This window comes from Oncorhynchus keta, chromosome 6 (genome assembly GCF_023373465.1).
Source record: "Oncorhynchus keta strain PuntledgeMale-10-30-2019 chromosome 6, Oket_V2, whole genome shotgun sequence".
In the NCBI taxonomy this organism is placed as follows: domain Eukaryota; kingdom Metazoa; phylum Chordata; class Actinopteri; order Salmoniformes; family Salmonidae; genus Oncorhynchus; species Oncorhynchus keta.
Window position 1 is genome coordinate 2,335,403 of NC_068426.1, and position 23,490 is coordinate 2,358,892.

Genomic DNA, 23,490 nt, shown 5'->3' on the forward strand with positions numbered 1-23,490 from the left:
GTGTGTGTGTGTGTGTGTGTGTGTGTGTGTGTGTGTGTGCCCACGTGCCTCTCCTTAGAGTCTACTATTTTGGCAGCCATACAGTATTAGAAATGCAAATTGTAGATTTCCCATGTAACCTAAAAACACACACACACACACACACACACACACACACACACACACACACACACACACACACACACACACACAACACACACACACACTTAAAGAGCATGCTGTATTGATCCAAGACACTGAGGAACATGTTATATTGATCTAAGACACTGTGGAACATGTTGTATTGATCTAAAGACACCGAGGAACATGTTCTATTGATCTAAAGACACCGAGGAACATGTTGTATTGATCCAAGACACTGAGGAACATGTTGTATTGATCTAAAGACACTGAGGAACATGTTGTATTGATCTAAAGACACTGAGGAACATGTTGTATTGATCTAAAGACACTGAGGAACATGTTGTATTGATCCAAGACACTGAGGAACATGTTCTATTGATCCAAGACACTGAGGAACATGTTGTATTGATCCAAGACACTGAGGAACATGTTATATTGATCTAAAGACACTGAGGAACATGTTGTATTGATCTAAAGACACTGAGGAACATGTTGTATTGATCCAAGACACTGAGGAACATGTTGTATTGATCTAAAGACACTGAGGAACATGTTGTATTGATCTAAAGACACTGAGGAACATGTTGTATTGATCTAAAGACACTGAGGAACATGTTGTATTGATCTAAAGACACTGAGGAACATGTTCTATTGATCTAAAGACACTGAGGAACATGTTGTATTGATCTAAAGACACTGAGGAACATGTTCTATTGATCCAAGACACTGAGGAACATGTTGTATTGATCCAAGACACTGAGGAACATGTTGTATTGATCTAAAGACACTGAGGAACATGTTATATTGATCTAAAGACACTGAGGAACATGTTCTATTGATCTAAAGACACTGAGGAACATGTTGTATTGATCCAAGACACTGAGGAACATGTTGTATTGATCTAAAGACACTGAGGAACATGTTGTATTGATCTAAAGACACTGAGGAACATGTTGTATTGATCTAAAGACACTGAGGAACATGTTGTATTGATCCAAGACACTGAGGAACATGTTGTATTGATCTAAAGACACCGAGGAACATGTTGTATTGATCTAAAGACACTGAGGAACATGTTGTATTGATCTAAAGACACTGAGGAACATGTTGTATTGATCTAAAGACACTGAGGAACATGTTCTATTGATCTAAAGACACTGAGGAACATGTTGTATTGATCCAAGACACTGAGGAACATGTTGTATTGATCTAAAGACACTGAGGAACATGTTGTATTGATCTAAAGACACTGAGGAACATGTTGTATTGATCTAAAGACACTGAGGAACATGTTGTATTGATCTAAAGACACCGAGGAACATGTTGTATTGATCTAAAGACACTGAGGAACATGTTGTATTGATCTAAAGACACTGAGGAACATGTTGTATTGATCTAAAGACACTGAGGAACATGTTGTATTGATCTAAAGACACTGAGGAACATGTTATATTGGTGTGTGTGTGTGTGTGTGTGTGTGTGTGTGTGTGTGCGTGCGTGCGTGCGTGCGTGCGTGTCCAACAGAGTTATGGGTCCATGGTCTCTGCCTCCTCCAGTTGAGTTCTTATTGAGATGTTCTCTGGAACTCACACACACAAACCAGACACACTGAAAAACCTTTCCTTTTCATTGCACGTCCCCTAATCACTAACAGTACGTGTCATTTCAACCTCTGTTGTAAACGGTCAAATCCAGTCCGTGTCAATCAATTCAGAAGTGTTTTGTACTGAAATGATCTTTAGGTTTGTCCCTCACTTGCCAACACAAATTCCCTGAAATGAACCGACAGAGTTGTGAGTTACTGGGGTCTACGTTCCTGTTTTGACACCATCTAAAACACCCTAGTCTGAGTGGAGAGGTGTTACTAAGGTGGTCATTGGGGTTTTACCGAAACACTTCTAGTTCGGTGTAGGTCTTGGCATGGACCCACCCTAAACCTCTTTTCATTTTAAAGGAGACTAACTCTTGAGGCTCGAAGAGGAGAGATGGATTATAAATATTAAAAGAGGACTTTGCTCTGCCGGGCTCCAATATTAAATCACGCCAGAATGGCTGTGGCCTTATTAAAAGCTAATGTGTTCTGCTAGAGACTGAAACATGTATCACGCTTTCTCTCTCTGTCTCTCTCTGATTCTCTCTCTGTCTCTCTCTCTCCTTCTCCCTTTAACCCTCTCTTTGTCTCTCTGTCTCTCTCTCTGATTCTTTCTCTGTCTCTGTCTCTCTCTCTCCCTGTCACTCTAACCCTCTCTCTTTGTCTCTCTGTCTCTCTCTCTCCTTCTCCCTCTAACCCTCTCTTTGTCTCTCTGTCTCTCTCTCTGATTCTCTCTCTGTCTCTGTCTCTCTCTCTCCCTGTCACTCTAACCCCCTCTCTTTGTCTCTCTGTCTCTCTCTCTGATTCTCTCTCTCTGTCTCTCTCTCTCCCTGTCACTCTAACCCTCTCTCTTTGTCTCTCTGTCTCTGTCTCTCTCTCTCTCTCTGTCTCTCTCGCTCCTTCTCCTTCTCCCTCTAACCCTCTCTTCTTTGTCTCTCTGTCTCTCTCTCTCTCCTTCTCCTTCTCCCTCTAACCCTCTCTCTCTGTCTCTCTCTCGCTCCTTCTCCTTCTCCCTCTAACCCTCTCTCTCTATCTTTCGATTTATATGGATGAGAGAGAAAAGGAGGGACAGGGGAAAAGAGAGAGATTAGAATAGAAAGAAAACTGCATAGGGATGGAGGCAGGCAGGGATGGAGGGAGGCAGACAGGCAGGGATGGAGGGAGGCAGACAGGCAGGGATGGAGGGAGGCAGGCAGGGATGGATGGAGGGAGGCAGGCAGGGATGGAGGGAGGCAGGCAGGGATGGAGGGAGGCAGACAGGCAGGGATGGAGGGAGGCAGACAGGCAGGGATGGAGGGAGGCAGACAGGCAGGGATGGAGGGAGGCAGACAGGCAGGGATGGAGGGAGGCAGGCAGGGATGGAGGGAGGCAGACAGGCAGGGATGGAGGGAGGCAGGCAGGGATGGAGGGAGGCAGGCAGGCAGGGATGGAGGGAGGCAGGCAGGGATGGAGGGAGGGAGGCAGACAGGCAGGGATGGAGGGAGGCAGACAGGCAGGGATGGAGGGAGGCAGACAGGCAGGGATGGAGGGAGGCAGACAGGCAGGGATGGAGGGAGGCAGACAGGCAGGGATGGAGGGAGGCAGACAGGCAGGGATGGAGGGAGGCAGACAGGCAGGGATGGAGGCAGGGAGGCAGGCAAGGGAGGGAGAGAGGGATAATGAAATAGCTTGTATTATTCATATCAATCTCATAGAGAGGCCTGAGAAATGAGTCTGCTTTTCTTCTTCATCACCCGACAGACACAAGTCTCTGAGGTCAATCGCCCATAAATACGGATTAAAGCAAAGTGTAATGACACACAGATACAGTAAAAGGCAACGTAATGGGAATGGAGAGGGGTTTTGTATTTCACCATATTTTACTATAAGGGATTGTCAGCTTGGATGAAAGGTAAAGTGTTTACACATCACAGTATTTTATTGTATAATATTTATTATATAATATTTTGGTGTTTTATTTGCGCTTCTACTGTGATGTGTAGTGAAACTCGTTAAGCCGTGTGTCAGAAGCATGTGATCAATGACATCCGAAGCTTCGTTTGGTTTTGTTACAGTAGAAAACAAAAAGGTTATGCTGTTCACACGCTACGGAGGGGGTGGGGGGTGGGACGTCATCTATAATCATTTGGTGAATGACCAGCAGGTGTCACTAGTGTTGATCAAAACCTTGATTAATGAACCTATTTTCGACACAATTGGCAATGATTCAGGAAGCTTCTCCATCACTGAGGCCTTAAAGCAGGGGTGTCAAACTCAATTAACATCAGCGGTGCTGTAGTGGAGCGGGTCGAGAGTTGCAAGTTCCTTGGTGTCCACATCATCAACAAACGATTATGGTCCAAGCACACCAAGAGAGTTGTGAAGAGGGCACAACAAAACCTATTCCCCCTCAGGAGACTGAAAATATTTGTCATGGGTCCTCAGATCCTCAAAAGGTTCTAGAGCTGCACCATCGAGAGAGATCCTGACAGGTTGCATCACCGCCTGGTATGGCAACTGCTCGGCATCTGACTGTAAGGCACTACAGAGTGTAGTGTGTATGGCCCAGTACATCACTGAGCCCAAGCTTCCTGCCATCCATTACCTACAGTGGGGCAAAAAAGTAATAATAATAATAATAATATATGCCATTTAGCAGACGCTTTTATCCAAAGCGAAGTATTTAGTCAGCCACCAATTGTGCAAGTTCTTCCACTTAAAAAGATGAGAGAGGCCTGTAATTTTCATCATAGGTACACTTCAACTATGACAGACAAAATTAGAGAAAAAAAATCCAGAAAATCACATTGTAGGATTTTTATGAATTTATTTGCAAATTATGGTGGAAAATAAGTATTTGGTCAATAACAAACGAGCAAGACTTCTGGCTCTCACAGACGTGTAACTTGTTCTTTAAGAGTGAGAGAGAGTGGGACACAGAGAGAGAGTGGGACACAGAGAGAGTGAGAGAGTGGGACAGAGAGAGAGTGGGACAGAGAGAGACTGGGACAGAGAGAGAGTGGGACACCGAGAGAGTGGGACACAGAGAGAGTGGGACACAGAGAGAGTGTGACACAGAGATAGTGTGACACAGAGAGAGTGGGACACAGAGAGAGTGGGACACAGAGAGTGGGACACAGAGAGAGTGGGACACAGAGAGAGTGGGACACAGAGAGAGTGGGACACAGAGAGAGTGGGACACAGAGAGAGTGGGACACAGAGTGGGACACAGAGAGAGTGGGACACAGAGAGAGAGAGTGGGACAGAGAGAGAGTGGGACACAGAGAAAGAGAGTGGGACAGAGAGAGAGTGAGACACAGAGAGAGAGAGTGGGACACAGAGAGAGAGAGTGGGACACAGAGAGAGAGAGTGGGACACAGAGAGAGTGGGACACAGAGCAAGAGAGTGGGACAGAGAGAGAGTGGGACACAGAGAGAGAGAGAGAGAGTGGGACACAGAGAGAGTGGGACACAGAGCAAGAGAGTGGGACAGAGAGAGAGTGGGACACAGAGAGAGTGGGACACAGAGAGAGTGGGACACAGAGAGAGTGGGACACAGAGAGAGTGGGACAGAGAGAGTGGGACAGAGAGAGAGGGACACAGAGAGAGAGAGTGGGACACAGAGAGAGTGGGACAGGGAGAGAGTGGGACACAGAGAGAGTGGGACACAGAGAGAGTGGGACAGAGAGAGAGTGGGACAGAGAGAGAGTGGGACAGAGAGAGAGTGGGACACAGAGAGAGTGGGACACAGAGAGAGTGGGACAGAGAGAGAGTGGGACACAGAGAGAGAGAGTGGGACACAGAGAGAGTGGAAGGGGGCGTGCTCTTTCTTTCTCCACGATCAGCTCCTTTGTTTTGTTGACGTTTTCCTGGTTATTCTCATCATTGTTGGTAATCAGCCCTACTACTGTTGTGTCGTCTGCAAACTTGACGATTGAATTAGAGGTGTGTATGGCCACGCAGTCATGGGTGAACAGGGAGTACAGGAGAGGGCTGAGAAGGCACCCTTGTGGGGTCCCAGAGTTGAGGATCAGCGAAGTGGAGATGTTGGCCCGTCCAGGACCCATAGGGCGGGTGTTCAGACCCAGGGCCTCCAGCTTAATGATGAGCTTGGAAGATACCATGGTGTTGAATGCTGAGCTGTACTGCGTTATCCTCAAAGCGGGTGAAGAAGGTGTTTAGCCTGTCCGTGAGCGTCGTTGTCAGCGACGTGGCTCGTTTTCCCTTTGTAGTCCCTGGTTTGTCTGTAGACCCACATATGTGTCTGAGCCGTTTAATTAAAACTCCACTTTGTCTCTATACGTTTTGTCTGTTTGATTGCCTTACTGGGGGAATAACTACACGGTTTGTATCTTGTCCCCGTGTGCTGAAGGTGTCAGGTTCTTGTCCAGTTCTGGGATTTAGGTCGCCACAGACTAGTACATGTCCCTGGGCCTGGAAATGATTGATTTCCCCCTTCAGGATGGAGAAGCTGTCTTCATTAAAGTATGGGGATTCTACTGGGGGGATATAGGTAGCACACATGAGGACATTTACTCTCTCTCTCTCTCTCTCTCTCTCTCTCTCTCTCTCTCTCTCTCTCTCTCTTCTCTCTCTCTCTCTCTCTCTCTCTCTCTCTCTCTCTCTCTCTCTCTCTCTCTCTCTCTCTCTTTCTTTCTCTCTCTTTCTCTTTCTTTTCTCTCTCTCTTTCTCTCTCTTTCTTTCTTTCTCTCTCTCTTTCTCTCTCTTTCTTTCTCTCTCTTTCTTTCTCTCTCTTTCTCTCTCTTTCTTTCTCTCTCTTTCTTTCTCTCTCTTTCTTTCTCTCTCTCTCTTTCTTTCTCTCTCTCTCTTTCTTTCTCTCTCTCTCTCTCGTTCTCTCTCTTTCTCTCTCTTTCTCTCTCTACCCCATCCGTCTCTCTCTCTCTAAATAGGTGAGCAGCAGGCTTTGTATCACTCCATAACCCTCCACAGTCCCAAAGACCTGGCTGTCACACTTGACCACACACACACCTTGTGGTCACTCTGTTGCCGTCCGGCTTGGTCAGTAGAGCAGACAGCTGAGGAATGTTGAATTGGCACCACTTGGACCTTCAAAAAAGGGAGAGAAAAAAATTGAGAGGGGGGATACGGATAGAAGTAAAGAGAGGGAGAGGACAGAGACAGAGGACAGAGACAGAGGACAGTGAGACAGAGGACAGTGAGAGAGAGGACAGTGAGAGAGAGGACAGTGAGAGAGAGGACAGTGAGAGAGAGGACAGTGAGAGAGAGGACAGTGAGAGAGAGGACAGTGAGAGAGAGAACAGAGAGAGAGAGAACAGAGAGAGAGAGAACAGAGAGAGAGAGAACAGAGAGAGAGAGAGAACAGAGAGAGAGGACAGAGACAGAGAGAGGACAGAGACAGAGAGAGAGAGAGATGGGGGACAGAGAGAGAGAGAGGACGGAGAGAGGACAGAGAGACGGAGAGAGGACAGAGAGAGAGAGGACAGAGAGAGAGGGAACACAGAGAGAGAGAGAACAGAGAGAGAGGACAGAGAGAGAGGACAGAGACAGAGATGAGGGACAGAGACAGAAACTACAGACAGAGACAGAGAGGACAGAGACAGAAAGCACAGAGATAGAGAGAGAGAGAGATTCCGGTGTCTGTGTCTTACAGATGCATGTCTGTATTTACATAGTTTAGGACCTAATTTATTCATTTTTAATTGACTGATTTTCTTCATATGAGGAAAAAAAAGATCTTTAAAAGGACAGATAGAGAGATTACAGAGTTGATTTATATTTTGTTCAGTATATCAGATGTTGAGAGATAATTGATGATTTATAGAGAGAGGATTATGATTCAGAGACAGATTCAGGAGGATAGAGACAGAGAGAGGACAGAGACAGAGAGAATGACAGAGAGAGAGAGATTCACAGAGAGACGGAGGATAATGACAGAGAGATTCGGAGAGAGGATTCAGAGAGAGAGGAGGACAGAGAGAGAGGAGAGAAATAGAGAGAGAGGAGGATAATGATTCAATACAGAGAGAGGAGGACAGAGACAGAGAGAGAGGACAGAGACAGAGAGAGGACAGAGACAATACACTTCTATATACTGGAGAGAGACAGAGAGAGAGAGAGGAGAGAGAATACAGATATACTGGAGAGATTATGATTCAGACAGAGAACTGGAGTGACCAAGGTTCTATACTGGAGGATGGTTATGGTATGGGGATAATGATTCAATAAACTACAGACAACAAACACAATTGCGTTTTATCAATGGCAATTTGAAAGCACAGAGATACCGTGACGAGATCCTCAGGCCCGTTTTTTATTCCGGTGTCTGTGTCTTACAGATGCATGTCTGTATTTACATAGTTTAGGACCTAATTTATTCATTTTTAATTGACTGATTTTCTTCATATGAACTGCAAAAAAAAGAAATATCTTTAAAATATTATATTATATTAAATATTACCGTGTTGCATTTATATTTTGTTCAGTATATCATTTTTCTCATGTTGATTTATTTATAATTGATGATTTATATCTCTGCTCATGCTGTAGGATTATGATTCAATACACTTCTATATACTGGAGGATAATGATTCAATACACTTCTATATACTGGAGGATAATGATTCAATACACTTCTATATACTGGAGGATAATGATTCAATACACTTCTATATACTGGAGGATAATGATTCAATACACTTCTATATCTGCTAAATTGCATATATTATTATTCAATACACTTCTATATACTGGAGGATAATGATTCAATACACTTCTATATACTGGAGGATAATGATTCAATAGACTTCTATATACTGGAGGATAATGATTCAATACACTTCTATATACTGGAGGATAATGATTCAATACACTTCTATATACTGGAGGATTAATGATTCAATACACTTCTATATACTGGAGGATAATGATTCAATACACTTCTATATACTGGAGGATAATGATTCAATACACTTCTATATACTGGAGGATAATGATTCAATACACTTCTATATACTGGAGGATAATGATTCAATACACTTCTATATACTGGAGGATTATGATTCAATACACTTCTATATACTGGAGGATAATGATTCAATACACTTCTATATACTGGAGGATAATGATTCAATACACTTCTATATACTGGAGGATAATGATTCAATACACTTCTATATACTGGAGGATTATGATTCAATAGACTTCTATATACTGGAGGATTATGATTCAATACACTTCTATATACTGGAGGATAATGATTCAATACACTTCTATATACTGGAGGATAATGATTCAATACACTTCTATATACTGGAGGATAATGATTCAATACACTTCTATATACTGGAGGATAATGATTCAATACACTTCTATATACTGGAGGATAATGATTCAATACACTTCTATATACTGGAGGATAATGATTCAATACACTTCTATATACTGGAGGATAATGATTCAATAGACTTCTATATACTGGAGGATTATGATTCAATACACTTCTATATACTGGAGGATTATGATTCAATACACTTCTATATACTGGAGGATAATGATTCAATACACTTCTATATACTGGAGGATAATGATTCAATACACTTCTATATACTGGAGGATAATGATTCAATACACTTCTATATACTGGAGGATAATGATTCAATACACTTCTATATACTGGGGGATTATAATGCAATAGATATATATATATTGGGGGATTATAATGCAATAGATATATATATATATTGGGGGATTATAATGCAATAGATATATATATATTGGGATATATATTGTATTATTATTATTCTATTTCTATATATTTGGGGCGGCAGGTAGCCTCGTGGTTAGATCTTTCGGTTGCTGGTTCGAATCCCCGGGCTGACATTTAGCCATGTTTTACATACACGCTTGCAGAGAATATTCTATGTTATTTCCGATATGTTAATAGTTCTGTCTATTCCTTTTTCACTAAGAATTAGATTTCTCAAAGCCGAGATAATAAGGACTATCAAATCAAATCAAATGTATTTATATAGCCCTTCGTACATCAGCTGATATCTCAAAGTGCTTATACAGAAACCCAGCCTAAAACCCCCAAACAGCAAGCATTGGAGGTGTAGAGGCACGGTGGCTCGGAAAAACTCCCTCATGATTCAATCACATTTTAGCTACTTCCTATTTTCAGACAAAGTCCTTCACTTTGCTCAATTCTACACCAAAAACAAATCTTAAAATGTATAATAATTTCAGTCGATGTCTTTTAACATTATATTATAATTATATTATATTATAATATTATAATTGATTGATTATAATGTCTTCTCTTCATTCCTCAAGTCCTCCTGTATCTCAGCGGGTCCTTTCAACCCCAGATTACTTCAGAAATCAACTAGACGTTCTATCGCATTTTAAAACCCCAAACATTTCTGATGCTACCAGACTTATGAGTGACAGAAAAAAAATAAACTATATTTTGACTTTTTAGATTTTCTCATATGACTTAATTAACAACAGCAAAGGAATGATATCTTTGAGTATTATACATTATGGGGATGTATCCCAAATGGCACCCCCTATAGGGCTCTGGTCTAAGGCACTGCACTATAAATAGGGAACAGGCTGCAATTTGGGAAGCTACCGTCTACTTTCTCATGTGAGTAAACATTGTGTCTTGGTTTCCATGTGGTCTTGTATTGAGCTGCTGTCTGTCTCTATGGGGGAGGGGTCCCTGAACAATATGACTGATTTACTCCTTTTGTTCTCTCTCTCTCTCTCTCTCTCTCCCTTTCTCTCTCCCTCTCTCTCTCTCCCCCTTTCTCTTTCTCTCTCTCTCTCTCTCTCTCTCTCTCTCTCTCTCTCTCTCTCTCTCTCTCTCTCTCTCTCTCTCTCCCTCTTTCTCTCTCTCTCTCTCCCTCCCCCCTTTCTCTCTCTCTCTCTCTCCCCTTTCTCTCTCTCTCTCTCTCTCTCTCTCTCTCTCTCTCTCTCTCTCCCCCCCTTTCTCTCTCTCTCTCTCCCCCCCTTTCTCTCTCTCTCTCCCCCTTTCTCTCTCTCACTCTCTCTCACTCACTCTCTCACTCTCTCTCCCTCTCCCTCTCTCCATCACTCTCTCTCTCTCGTTTAAAAATAATAATAAAAAATGTTACATTTTGTCAGATGCTCTTGTTCATCTTGTCAAAAAATAATATCTTTGTCTCTCAGGGTGGCAGGTCTGAGCTCTGTTGGTATGTATGTGTTCTGTCGCGTGTTCTGTCAGCCTTCACAGTACGTGGCAGTATTTCAACGTAGCGTCTGACTGTTGAGGACAATAACACTCACATTTGGACTTTTCTTTCTAGCTCTGACTTTGCTGATTGCTACTTTATTGAAAAAGCACTTACAGTGAGTGATATGTGGTTGTCTCACTGACACAAAACAAAAAGGGGCTATCTAGAACCCCCAAAAAAGGGTTTTTCGGCGGTCCCCATAGGAGAACCCTTTTTTTGCTCCAGGTAAAACCCTTTTGGGTTCCATCTAAAGGGTTCTACCTGGAACCCGGCCGAAGAACCATTTAACATTAAGAACTCATTTTTTTCCTAAGAGATTAGCTGTCTTACAATGCACTGTAAGTGACTCTGGATAAGAGAGTCTGTTAAATGACTCACTACTGTAGTGGCTCTGGATAAGAGAGTCTGTTAAATGACTCACTACTGTAGTGACTCCAGATTGGAGAGTCTGTTAAATGACTCACTACTGTAGTGACTCTAGATAGGAGAGTCTGTTAAATGACTCACGACTGTAGTGACTCTGGATAAGAGAGTCTGTTAAATGACTCACTACTGTAAATGTCTCTGGATAAAATAGTCTACTAAATAACTCAAATGTCAAATGAGAGAAAATGACAGCAGCTCACCAGTTAACCAGTAACCAGCTTATAGTCTACTAAATAACTCTCTCTTTCTTTTTCCTGTTCCTCCCCACCCTCCCTCCTCCCTCTCCTCTCTCTTCCCTCTCTTCCCCCTCCTCCCCACCCTCCCTCCTCCCTCTCCTCTCTCTTCCCTCTCTTCCCCCTCCTCCCCACCCTCCCCCTTCCCCCCACCCTCCCTCCTCTCTCTTCCCTCTCTTCCCCCTCCTCCCCACCCTCCCCCTCCTCCCCACCCTCCCTCCTCCCTCTCCTCTCTCTTCCCTCTCTTCCCCCTCCACCCCACCCTCCCTCCTCCCTCTCCTCTCTCTTCCCTCTCTTCCCCCTCCTCCCCACCCTCCCCCTCCTCACCCTCACCCTCCTCCCCACCCTCCCTCCTCCCTCTCCTCTCTCTTCCCTCTCTTCCCCCTCCTCCCCACCCTCCCCCTCTCCCCACCCTCCCCCTCTCCCCATCCTCCCCCTCCTCCCCACCCTCCCCCTCCTCCCCATCCTCCCCCTCATCCCCTGCCTCTCCTCTATTCCCTCCCTTTCCCCTCCCTCTCCTCTATCCCCCTCCCTTTCCCCTCTCTTCCCCACCCTCCCTCTCCTCTATTCCCTCCCTTTCCCCTCGCTTCCCCCTACTCCCCACACTCCCCCCTCCTCCCTACCTTCTCCTCTATTTCCTCCCTTTCCCCTCCCTCTCCTCTATCCCCCTCCCTTTCCACTCTCTTCCCCACCCTCCCCTCCCTCTCCTCTATTCCCTCCCTTTCCCCTCTCTTCCCCACCCTCCCGCTCCTTCCCTCCCTCTCCTCTATTCCCTCCCTTTCCCCTCTCTTCCCCACCCTCCCTCTCCTCCCCACCCTCTCTAGACCCCAACGCCATGGGGCAGCATGGTCCAGACCATGCTCTGATTGGAGGAGTGGTGGCGGTGGTGGTCTTCGTCACCTTGTGTCTCATCATCGTTCTGGGCCGCTACCTGGCCAGGCATAAAGGTACCTGTAATACACTACACCTGTAATAAACTACACCTGTTATACACTACACCTGGAATACACTACACCTGTTATACACTACACCTGGAATACACTACACCTGTTATACACTGCACCTGTAATACACTACACCTGTTATACACTACACCTGGAATACACTACACCTGTTATACACTACACCTGGAATACACTACACCTGTTATACACTGCACCTGTAATACACTACACCTGTTATACACTACACCTGGAATACACTACACCTGTTATACACTACACCTGGAATACACTACACCTGTTATACACTGCACCTGTAATACACTACACCTGTTATACACTACACCTGGAATACACTACACCTGTTATACACTACACCTGGAATACACTACACCTGTAATACACTACACCTGTTATACACTACACCTGTAATACACTACACCTGGAATACACTACACCTGTTATACACTACACCTGTAATACACTACACCTGTTATACACTGCACCTGTAAAACACCTGATATTACCTGTTATACACTACACCTGTAATACACTACACCTGTTATACACCACACCTGTTATAATCTACACCTGTTATACACAACACCTGTTATACACTACACCTGTTATACACTACACCTGTTATACACTACACCTGTAATACACTACACCTGTTATACACTACACCTGTAATACACTACACCTGATGGTACCTGTTATAAAACACACCTGTTATACACATAAGGATAACATACCTGATAGTACCTGTTAAACACACCTGTTAAACACATAAAGATAACATACCTGATAGTACCTGTTATAAAACACACCTGTTAAACACATAAGGATAACATACCTGATAGTACCTGTTAAACACACCTGTTAAACACATAAAGATAACATACCTGATAGTACCTGTTAAACACATAAAGATAACATACCTGATAGTACCTGTTAAACACATAAAGATAACATACCTGATAGTACCTGTTAAACACATAAGGATAACATACCTGATAGTACCTGTTAAACACATAAGGATAACATACCTGATAGTACCTGTTAAACACACCTGTTAAACACATAAAGATAACATACCTGATAGTACCTGTTAAACACACCTGTTAAACACATAAAGATAACATACCTGATAGTACCTGTTAAACACATAAAGATAACATACCTGATAGTACCTGTTATACACATAAAGATAATATACCTGATAGTACCTGTTAAACACACCTGTTAAACACATAAAGATAACATACCTGATAGTACCTGTTAAACACATAAAGATAACATACCTGATAGTACCTGTTATACACATAAAGATAACATACCTGATAGTACCTGTTAAACACATAAAGATAACATACCTGATAGTACCTGTTATACACATAAAGATAACATACCTGATAGTACCTGTTATACACATAAAGATAATATACCTGATAGTACCTGTTAAACACATAAAGATAACATACCTGATAGTACCTGTTATAAAACACACCTGTTAAACACATAAAGATAATATACCTGATAGTACCTGTTATACACATAAAGATAATATACCTGATAGTACCTGTTATAAAACACACCTGTTAAACACATAAAGATAATATACCTGATAGTACCTGTTAAACACATAAAGATAATATACCTGATAGTACCTGTTATACACATAAAGATAATATACCTGATAGTACCTGTTATACACATAAAGATAACATACCTGATATTACCTGTTATACACACCTGTTATACACACAAAGATAACATACCTGATAGTACCTGTTAAACACATAAAGATAACATACCTGATAGTACCTGTTAAACACATAAAGATAACATACCTGATAGTACCTGTTAAACACATAAAGATAACATACCTGATAGTACCTGTTATACACATAAAGATAACATACCTGATAGTACCTGTTATACACATAAAGATAACATACCTGATAGTACCTGTTAAACACATAAAGATAACATACCTGATAGTAGTAAAACTGATAGTACAACACCTGACTTATTCCCTTTGTCTATCCAGTTTGTTTATAATCAGGTTCACTGTCAGACATCAAGGTAGGTCACCTGTTAATAACACACCTGTCAATAACACAGTTGACCAACTCTATTACATTTATAACCAGATATCAGGTATAAAGGTAACACACCTGACCATCTATAACCAGTGTCTGTAGCCCAATTAAAATAACCAGGGTTACCTGCCGCTCGGGGTGGCAGCGTAGCCTAGTGGTTAGAGTGGAGGGGCGGCAGGTAGCCTAGTGGTTAGAGTGGAGGGGAAACAGGTAGCCTAGTGGTTAGAGTGGAGGGGTGGCAGGGTAGCCTAGTGGTTAGAGTGTAGAGGAGGCAGGTAGCCTAGTGGTTAGAGTGGAGGGGTGGCAGGGTAGCCTAGTGGTTAGAGTGTAGAGGCGGCAGGTAGCCTAGTGGTTAGAGTGGAGGGGTGGCAGGTAGCCTAGTGGTTAGAGTGTAGAGGAGGCAGGTAGCCTAGTGGTTAGAGTGTAGGGGTGGCAGCGTAGCCTAGTGGTTAGAGTGTAGAGGAGGCAGGTAGCCTAGTGGTTAGAGTGGAGGGGTGGCAGCGTAGCCTAGTGGTTAGAGTGTAGAGGAGGCAGGTAGCCTAGTGGTTAGAGTGGAGGGGTGGCAGGGTAGCCTAGTGGTTAGAGTGTAGAGGAGGCAGGTAGCCTAGTGGTTAGAGTGGAGGGGTGGCAGGGTAGCCTAGTGGTTAGAGGGGAGGGGTGGCAGGGTAGCCTAGTGGTTAGAGTGTAGGGGTGGCAGCGTAGCCTAGTGGTTAGAGTGGAGGGGGGCAGAGTAGCCTAGTGGTTAGAGTGGAGGGGGGCAGGGTAGCCTAGTGGTTAGAGTGGAGGGGAGGCAGGTAGCCTAGTGGTTAGAGTGTAGAGGAGGCAGGTAGCCTAGTGGTTAGAGTGGAGGGGCGGTAGGTAGCCTAGTGGTTAGAGTGGAGGGGTGGCAGGGTAGCCTAGTGGTTAGAGTGTAGAGGGGGCAGGTAGCCTAGTGGTTAGAGTGTAGAGGAGGCAGGGTAGCCTAGTGGTTAGAGTGTAGAGGCGGCAGGTAGCCTAGTGGTTAGAGTGTAGAGGAGGCAGGTAGCCTAGTGGTTAGAGTGTAGAGGAGGCAGGGTAGCCTAGTGGTTAGAGTGTAGAGGCGGCAGGTAGCCTAGTGGTTAGAGTGGAGGGCGGCAGGTAGCCTAGTGGTTAGAGTGTAGAGGAGGCAGGTAGCCTAGTGGTTAGAGTGTAGAGGGGCAGGTAGCCTAGTGGTTAGAGTGTAGAGGGCAGGTAGCCTAGTGGTTAGCCCTAGTGGTTAGAGTGGAGGGGTGGTTAGCGTAGCCTAGTGGTTAGAGTGTAGGGGCGGCAGGTAGCCTAGTGGTTAGAGTGTAGGGGTGGCAGCGTAGCCTAGTGGTTAGAGTGTAGAGGAGGCAGGTAGCCTAGTGGTTAGAGTGGAGGGGTGGCAGCGTAGCCTATTGGTTAGAGTGTAGAGGAGGCAGGTAGCCTAGTGGTTAGAGTGGAGGGGTGGCAGGGTAGCCTAGTGGTTAGAGTGGAGGGGTGGCAGGGTAGCCTAGTGGTTAGAGTGTAGGGGTGGCAGCGTAGCCTAGTGGTTAGAGTGGAGGGGGGGCAGAGTAGCCTAGTGGTTAGAGTGGAGGGGGGGGCAGCGTAGCCTAGTGGTTAGAGTGGAGGGGAGGCAGGTAGCCTAGTGGTTAGAGTGTAGAGGAGGCAGGTAGCCTAGTGGTTAGAGTGGAGGGGCGGTAGGTAGCCTAGTGGTTAGAGTGGAGGGGTGGCAGGGTAGCCTAGTGGTTAGAGTGTAGAGGGGGCAGGTAGCCTAGTGGTTAGAGTGTAGAGGAGGCAGGGTAGCCTAGTGGTTAGAGTGTAGAGGCGGCAGGTAGCCTAGTGGTTAGAGTGTAGAGGAGGCAGGTAGCCTAGTGGTTAGAGTGTAGAGGAGGCAGGGTAGCCTAGTGGTTAGAGTGTAGAGGCGGCAGGTAGCCTAGTGGTTAGAGTGGAGGGGCGGCAGGTAGCCTAGTGGTTAGAGTGTAGAGGAGGCAGGTAGCCTAGTGGTTAGAGTGTAGAGGGGGCAGGTAGCCTAGTGGTTAGAGTGTAGAGGGGGCAGGTAGCCTAGTGGTTAGAGTGTAGAGGAGGCAGGTAGCCTAGTGGTTAGAGTGTAGGGGCGGCAGGTAGCCTAGTGGTTAGAGTGGAGGGGTGGCAGCGTAGCCTAGTGGTTAGAGTGTAGGGGCGGCAGGTAGCCTAGTGGTTAGAGTGTAGAGGGGGCAGGTAGCCTAGTGGTTAGAGTGTAGAGGGGGCAGGTAGCCTAGTGGTTAGAGTGTAGAGGAGGCAGGTAGCCTAGTGGTTAGAGTGTAGGGGCGGCAGGTAGCCTAGTGGTTAGAGTGGAGGGGTGGCAACGTAGCCTAGTGGTTAGAGTGGAGGGGAGGCAGGTAGCCTAGTGGTTAGAGTGTAGAGGAGGCAGGTAGCCTAGTGGTTAGAGTGTAGGGGTGGCAGCGTAGCCTAGTGGTTAGAGTGGAGGGGAGGCAGGTAGCCTAGTGGTTAGAGTGTAGAGGAGGCAAGTAGCCTAGTGGTTAGAGTGTAGGGGCGGCAGGTAGCCTAGTGGTTAGAGTGTAGAGGAGGCAGGTAGCCTAGTGGTTAGAGTGTAGAGGAGGCAGGTAGCCTAGTGGTTAGAGTGTAGGGGCGGCAGCGTAGCCTGGTGGTTAGAGTGGAGGGGTGGCAGCGTAGCCTAGTGGTTAGAGTGGAGGGGCGGCAGCGTAGCCTAGTGGTTAGAGTGTAGGGGTGGCAGCGTAGCCTAGTGGTTAGAGTGTAGAGGAGGTAGGTAGCCTAGTGGTTAGAGTGGAGGGGTGGCAGGTAGCCTTGTGGTTAGAGTGGAGGGGCGGCAGGTAGCCTAGTGGTTAGAGTGTAGAGGAGGTAGGTAGCCTAGTGGTTAGAGTGTAGAGGTGGCAGCGTAGCCTAGTGGTTAGAGTGTAGGGGAGGCAGGTTGCCTAGTGGTAGCCTTGTGGTTAGAGTGGAGGGGAGGCAGGTAGCCTAGTGGTTAGAGTGTAGAGGAGGCAGGTAGCCTAGTGGTTAGAGTGTAGGGGAGGCAGGTAGCCTAGTGGTTAGAGTGTAGGGGAGGCAGGTAGCCTAGTGGTTAGAGTGTAGGGGAGGCAGGTAGCCTAGTGGTTAGAGTGGAGGGGAGGCAGGTAGCCTAGTGGTTAGAGTGTAGAGGTGGCAGCGTAGCCTAGTGGTTAGAGTGTAGGGGCGGCAGGTAGCCTAGTGGTTAGAGTGGAGGGGAAGCAGGTAGCCTAGTGGTTAGAGTGGAGGGGCGGCAGGTAGCCTAGTGGTTAGAGTGTAGAGGAAGTAGGTAGCCTAGTGGTTAGAGTGTAGAGGTGGCAGCGTAGCCTAGTGGTTAGAGTGTAGGGGCGGCAGGTAGCCTAGTGGTTAGAGTGGAGGGGAGGCAGGTAGCCTAGTGGTTAGAGTGTAGGGACGGCTGGTAGCCAAGTGGTTAGAGTGTAGGGGCGGCAGGTAGCCTAGTGGTTAGAGTGGAGGGGTGGCTGGTAGCCAAGTGGTTAGAGTGTAGGGTCGGCAGGTAGCCTAGTGGTTAGAGTGGAGGGGAGGCAGGTTGCCTAGTGGTTAGAGTGTAGGGGCGGCAGCGTAGCCTAGTGGTTAGAGTGTAGGGGTGGCAGCGTAGCCTAGTGGTTAGAGTGGAGGGGTGGCAGCGTAGCCTAGTGGTTAGAGTGTAGGGGTGGCAGGTAGCCTAGTGGTTAGAGTGTAGGGGTGGCAGGTAGCCTAGTGGTTAGAGTGTAGGGGCGGCAGGTAGCCTAGTGGTTAGAGTGGAGGGGTGGCAGCGTAGCCAAGTGGTTAGAGTGGAGGGGTGGCAGCGTAGCCTAGTGGTTAGAGTGTAGGGGTGGCAGGTAGCCTAGTGGTTAGAGTGTAGGGGTGGCAGGTAGCCTAGTGGTTAGAGTGTAGGGGCGGCAGGTAGCCTAGTGGTTAGAGTGGAGGGGCGGCAGGTAGCATAGTGGTTAGAGTGTAGGGGCGGCAGCGTAGCCTAGTGGTTAGAGTGTAGTGGCGGCAGGTAGCCTAGTGGTTAGAGTGTAGGGGTGGCAGCGTAGCCTAGTGGTTAGAGTGGAGGGGAGGCAGGTAGCCTAGTGGTTAGAGTGTAGGGGTGGCAGCGTAGCCTAGTGGTTAGAGTGTAGGGTCGGCAGGTAGCCTAGTGGTTAGAGTGGAGGGGCGGCAGGTAGCCTTGTGGTTAGAGTGGAGGGGCGGCAGGTAGCCTAGTGGTTAGAGTGTAGAGGCGGTAGGTAGCCTAGTGGTTAGAGTGTAGGGGTGACAGGTAGCCTAGTGGTTAGAGTGTAGGGGTGACAGGTAGCCTAGTGGTTAGAGTGGAGGGGAGGCAGGTAGCCTAGTGGTTAGAGTGGAGGGGCGGCAGGTAGCCTAGTGGTTAGAGTGTAGTGGCGGCAGGTAGCCTAGTGGTTAGAGTGTAGAGGTGGCAGCGTAGCCTAGTGGTTAGAGTGGAGGGGAGGCAGGTAGCCTAGTGGTTCGAGTGTAGGGGCGGCAGCGTAGCCTAGTGGTTAGAGTGTAGGGTCGGCAGGTAGCCTAGTGGTTAGAGTGGAGGGGCGGCAGGTAGCCTTGTGGTTAGAGTGGAGGGGCGGCAGGTAGCCTAGTGGTTAGAGTGGAGGGGCGGCAGGTAGCCTAGTGGTTAGAGTGGAGGGGAGGCAGGTTGTCTAGTGGTTAGAGTGTAGAGGCGGCAGAGTAGCCTAGTGGTTAGAGTGTAGAGGCGGCAGAGTAGCCTAGTGGTTAGAGTGTAGAGGCGGCAGAGTAGCCTAGTGGTTAGAGTGTAGAGGCGGCAGAGTAGCCTAGTGGTTAGAGTGTAGAGGCGGCAGAGTAGCCTAGTGGTTAGAGTGTAGAGGCGGCAGAGTAGCCTAGTGGTTAGAGTGTAGAGGCGGCAGAGTAGCCTAGTGGTTAGAGTGTAGAGGCGGCAGAGTAGCCTAGTGGTTAGAGTGTAGAGGCGGCAGAGTAGCCTAGTGGTTAGAATGTAGAGGCGGTAGAGTAGCCTAGTGGTTAGAGTGTAGAGGCGGTAGAGTAGCCTAGTGGTTAGAGTGTAGAGGCGGCAGAGTAGCCTAGTGGTTAGAGCATTGGACTAGTAACCGAAAGGTTGCAAGATGCAAATCCCGAGCTGACAAGGTACAAATCTGTCGTTCTGCCCCTGAACAGGCAGTTAACCCACTGTTCCTAGGCCGTCATTGAAAATAAGAATTTGTTCTTAACTGACTTACCTGGTTAAATAAAGGTAAAATTTAAAAATTATAAATAAAAAACCTGCATTGCCGGGTATAAAGGTAACGCACCTGACAATAACACACCGTACCAAGTATAACCAGTGTTTATAACCCAATTAAATAACCAGGTATAACCAGGTGTAACACACCTGACAATAACACACCTTTCCAAGTATAACCAGTGTTTATAACCCAATGAAATGACCAGGTGTAACACACCTGACAATAACACACCTTTCCAAGTATAACCAGTGTTTATAACCCAATGAAATGACCAGGTGTAACACACCTGACAATAACACACCTTTCCAAGTATAACCAGTGTTTATAACCCAATGAAATAACCAGGTATAACCAGGTGTAACACACCTGACAATAACACACCTTTCCAAGTATAACCAGTGTTTATAACCCAATGAAATGACCAGGTGTAACACACCTGACAATAACACACCTTTCCAAGTATAACCAGTGTTTATAACCAGGTGTAACAATGAAATAACACACCTATAACCAGTGTTTATAACCCATGAACCAGGTGTAACACACCTGACAATAACACACCTTTCCAAGTGAAATAACCAGGTATAACCAGGTGTAACACACCTGACAATAACACACCGTACCAAGTATAACCAGTGTTTATAACCCAATGAAATGACCAGGTGTAACACACCTGACAATAACACACCTTTCCAAGTATAACCAGTGTTTATAACCCAATGAAATAACCAGGTATAACCAGGTGTAACACACCTGACAATAACACACCTTTCCAAGTATAACCAGTGTTTATAACCCAATGAAATAACCAGGTGTAACCAGGTGTAACACACCTGACAATAACACACCGTACCAAGTATAACCAGTGTTTATAACCCAATGAAATGACCAGGTATAACCAGGTGTAACACACCTGACAATAACACACCGTACCAAGTATAACCAGTGTTTATAACCCAATGAAATAACCAGGTATAACCAGGTGTAACACACCTGACAATAACACACCGTACCAAGTATAACCAGTGTTTATAACCCAATGAAATGACCAGGTATAACCAGGTGTAACACACCTGACAATAACACACCGTACCAAGTATAACCAGTGTCTATAACCCAATGAAATAACCAGGTGTAACACACCTGACAATAACACATCTTTCCAAGTATAACCAGTGTTTATAACCCAATGAAATAACCAGGTATAACGCACCTGACAATAACACACCGTACCAAGTATAACCAGTGTTTATAACCCAATTAAATAACCAGGTATAACCAGGTATAACGCACCTGACAATAACACACCGTACCAAGTATAACCAGTGTTTATAACCCAATGAAATAACCAGGTATAACCAGGTGTAACACACCTGACAATAACACACCGTACCAAGTATAACCAGTGTTTACAACCCAATGAAATAACCAGGTGTAACACACCTGACAATAACACACCTTTCCAAGTATAACCAGTGTTTACAACCCAATGAAATAACCAGGTATAACACACCTGACAATAACACACCTTTCCAAGTATAACCCGTGTTTATAACCCAATGAAATGACCAGGTGTAACACACCTGACAATAACACACCTTTCCAAGTATAACCCGTGTTTATAACCCAATGAAATAACCAGGTATAACCAGGTGTAACACACCTGACAATAACACACCTTTCCAAGTATAACCAGTGTTTATAACCCAATGAAATAACCAGGTATAACCAGGTGTAACACACCTGACAATAACACACCGTACCAAGTATAACCAGTGTTTATAACCCAATGAAATAACCAGGTATAACCAGGTGTAACACACCTGACAATAACACACCTTTCCAAGTATAACCAGTGTTTATAACCCAATGAAATAACCAGGTATAACCAGGTGTAACACACCTGACAATAACACACCGTACCAAGTATAACCAGTGTTTATAACCCAATGAAATAACCAGGTATAACCAGGTGTAACACACCTGACAATAACACACCTTTCCAAGTATAACCAGTGTTTATAACCCAATGAAATAACCAGGTATAACCAGGTGTAACACACCTGACAATAACACACCTTTCCAAGTATAACCAGTGTTTATAACCCAATGAAATAACCAGGTATAACCAGGTGTAACACACCTGACAATAACACACCTTTCCAAGTATAACCAGTGTTTATAACCCAATGAAATAACCAGGTATAACCAGGTGTAACACACCTGACAATAACACACCTTTCCAAGTATAACCAGTGTTTATAACCCAATGAAATAACCAGGTATAACCAGGTGTAACACACCTGACAATAACACACCGTACCAAGTATAACCAGTGTTTATAACCCAATTAAATAACCAGGTATAACCAGGTGTAACACACCTGACAATAACACACCTTTCCAAGTATAACCAGTGTTTATAACCCAATGAAATAACCAGGTATAACCAGGTGTAACACACCTGACAATAACACACCTTTCCAAGTATAACCAGTGTTTATAACCCAATGAAATGACCAGGTATAACCAGGTGTAACACACCTGACAATAACACACCTTTCCAAGTATAACCAGTGTTTATAACCCAATGAAATAACCAGGTATAACCAGGTGTAACACACCTGACAATAACACACCTTTCCAAGTATAACCAGTGTTTATAACCCAATGAAATAACCAGGTATAACCAGGTGTAACACACCTGACAATAACACACCTTTCCAAGTATAACCAGTGTTTATAACCCAATGAAATAACCAGGTATAACCAGGTGTAACACACCTGACAATAACACACCGTACCAAGTATAACCAGTGTTTATAACCCAATTAAATAACCAGGTATAACCCCTGTAACACACCTGACAATAACACACCGTACCAAGTATAACCAGTGTTTATAACCCAATTAAATAACCAGGTATAACCAGGTGTAACACACCTGACAATAACACACCGTACCAAGTATAACCAGTGTTTATAACCCAATTAAATAACCAGGTATAACCAGGTGTAACACACCTGACAATAACACACCTTTCCAAGTATAACCAGTGTTTATAACCCAATGAAATAACCAGGTATAACCAGGTGTAACACACCTGACAATAACACACCTTTCCAAGTATAACCAGTGTTTATAACCCAATGAAATAACCAGGTATAACCAGGTGTAACACACCTGACAATAACACACCTTTCCAAGTATAACCAGTGTTTATAACCCAATGAAATAACCAGGTATAACCAGGTGTAACACACCTGACAATAACATGCATGGCCATTCAACTCCCAGCTTTCTTTGAATCTACATTACGAAGCCAATGTCATAAAAAGGATTGTCTCTGACCATTGGCAAACAGGTGTTTCAGGACAATTGTTCCTACATTCGGCTGGAAGGACCATGACGAGGTACTTTACCTCGACACTAAAACCATGGTGACGGCGCTGACGTCATCCACGTATATTTCTATGGAAAACTCCCAGAAATGGAAGTATGTTGCTGAATGGCAGCCAAAAACAAAGCGCTACGGATCATCATGTTGAAAGTGGCCGTAACTAGCAAAGGATCATGGTCAATGTAGTCGTTGTCATTGTGCCTGAGAGAGTTTAATGGTGCCTCCTCGTAGTCTGACAGGCCCGTGATTGGTCCGTGTCAGCACCT

General features: G+C 45.3%; 1 protein-coding gene across 5 annotated transcripts in view; it reads left to right on the top strand.

Annotated features, from left to right (window-relative positions):
- LOC118383109 (cell adhesion molecule 2-like) overlaps nucleotides 1-23,490 on the top strand; it is an 884,842-nt gene that overhangs the window by 853,543 nt on the left and 7,809 nt on the right. For 3 of the 5 annotated variants that reach the window (XM_052520137.1, XM_052520141.1, XM_052520139.1), the window contains one exon: nucleotides 12,415-12,537. In XM_052520137.1, coding sequence (XP_052376097.1) covers nucleotides 12,415-12,537 — 123 coding nt within the window. Of the gene's footprint in view, nucleotides 1-12,414; nucleotides 12,538-14,584; nucleotides 14,620-23,490 lie in introns of all 5 variants that reach the window. The other 2 variants (XM_052520140.1, XM_052520142.1) reach the window with 1 other exon arrangement.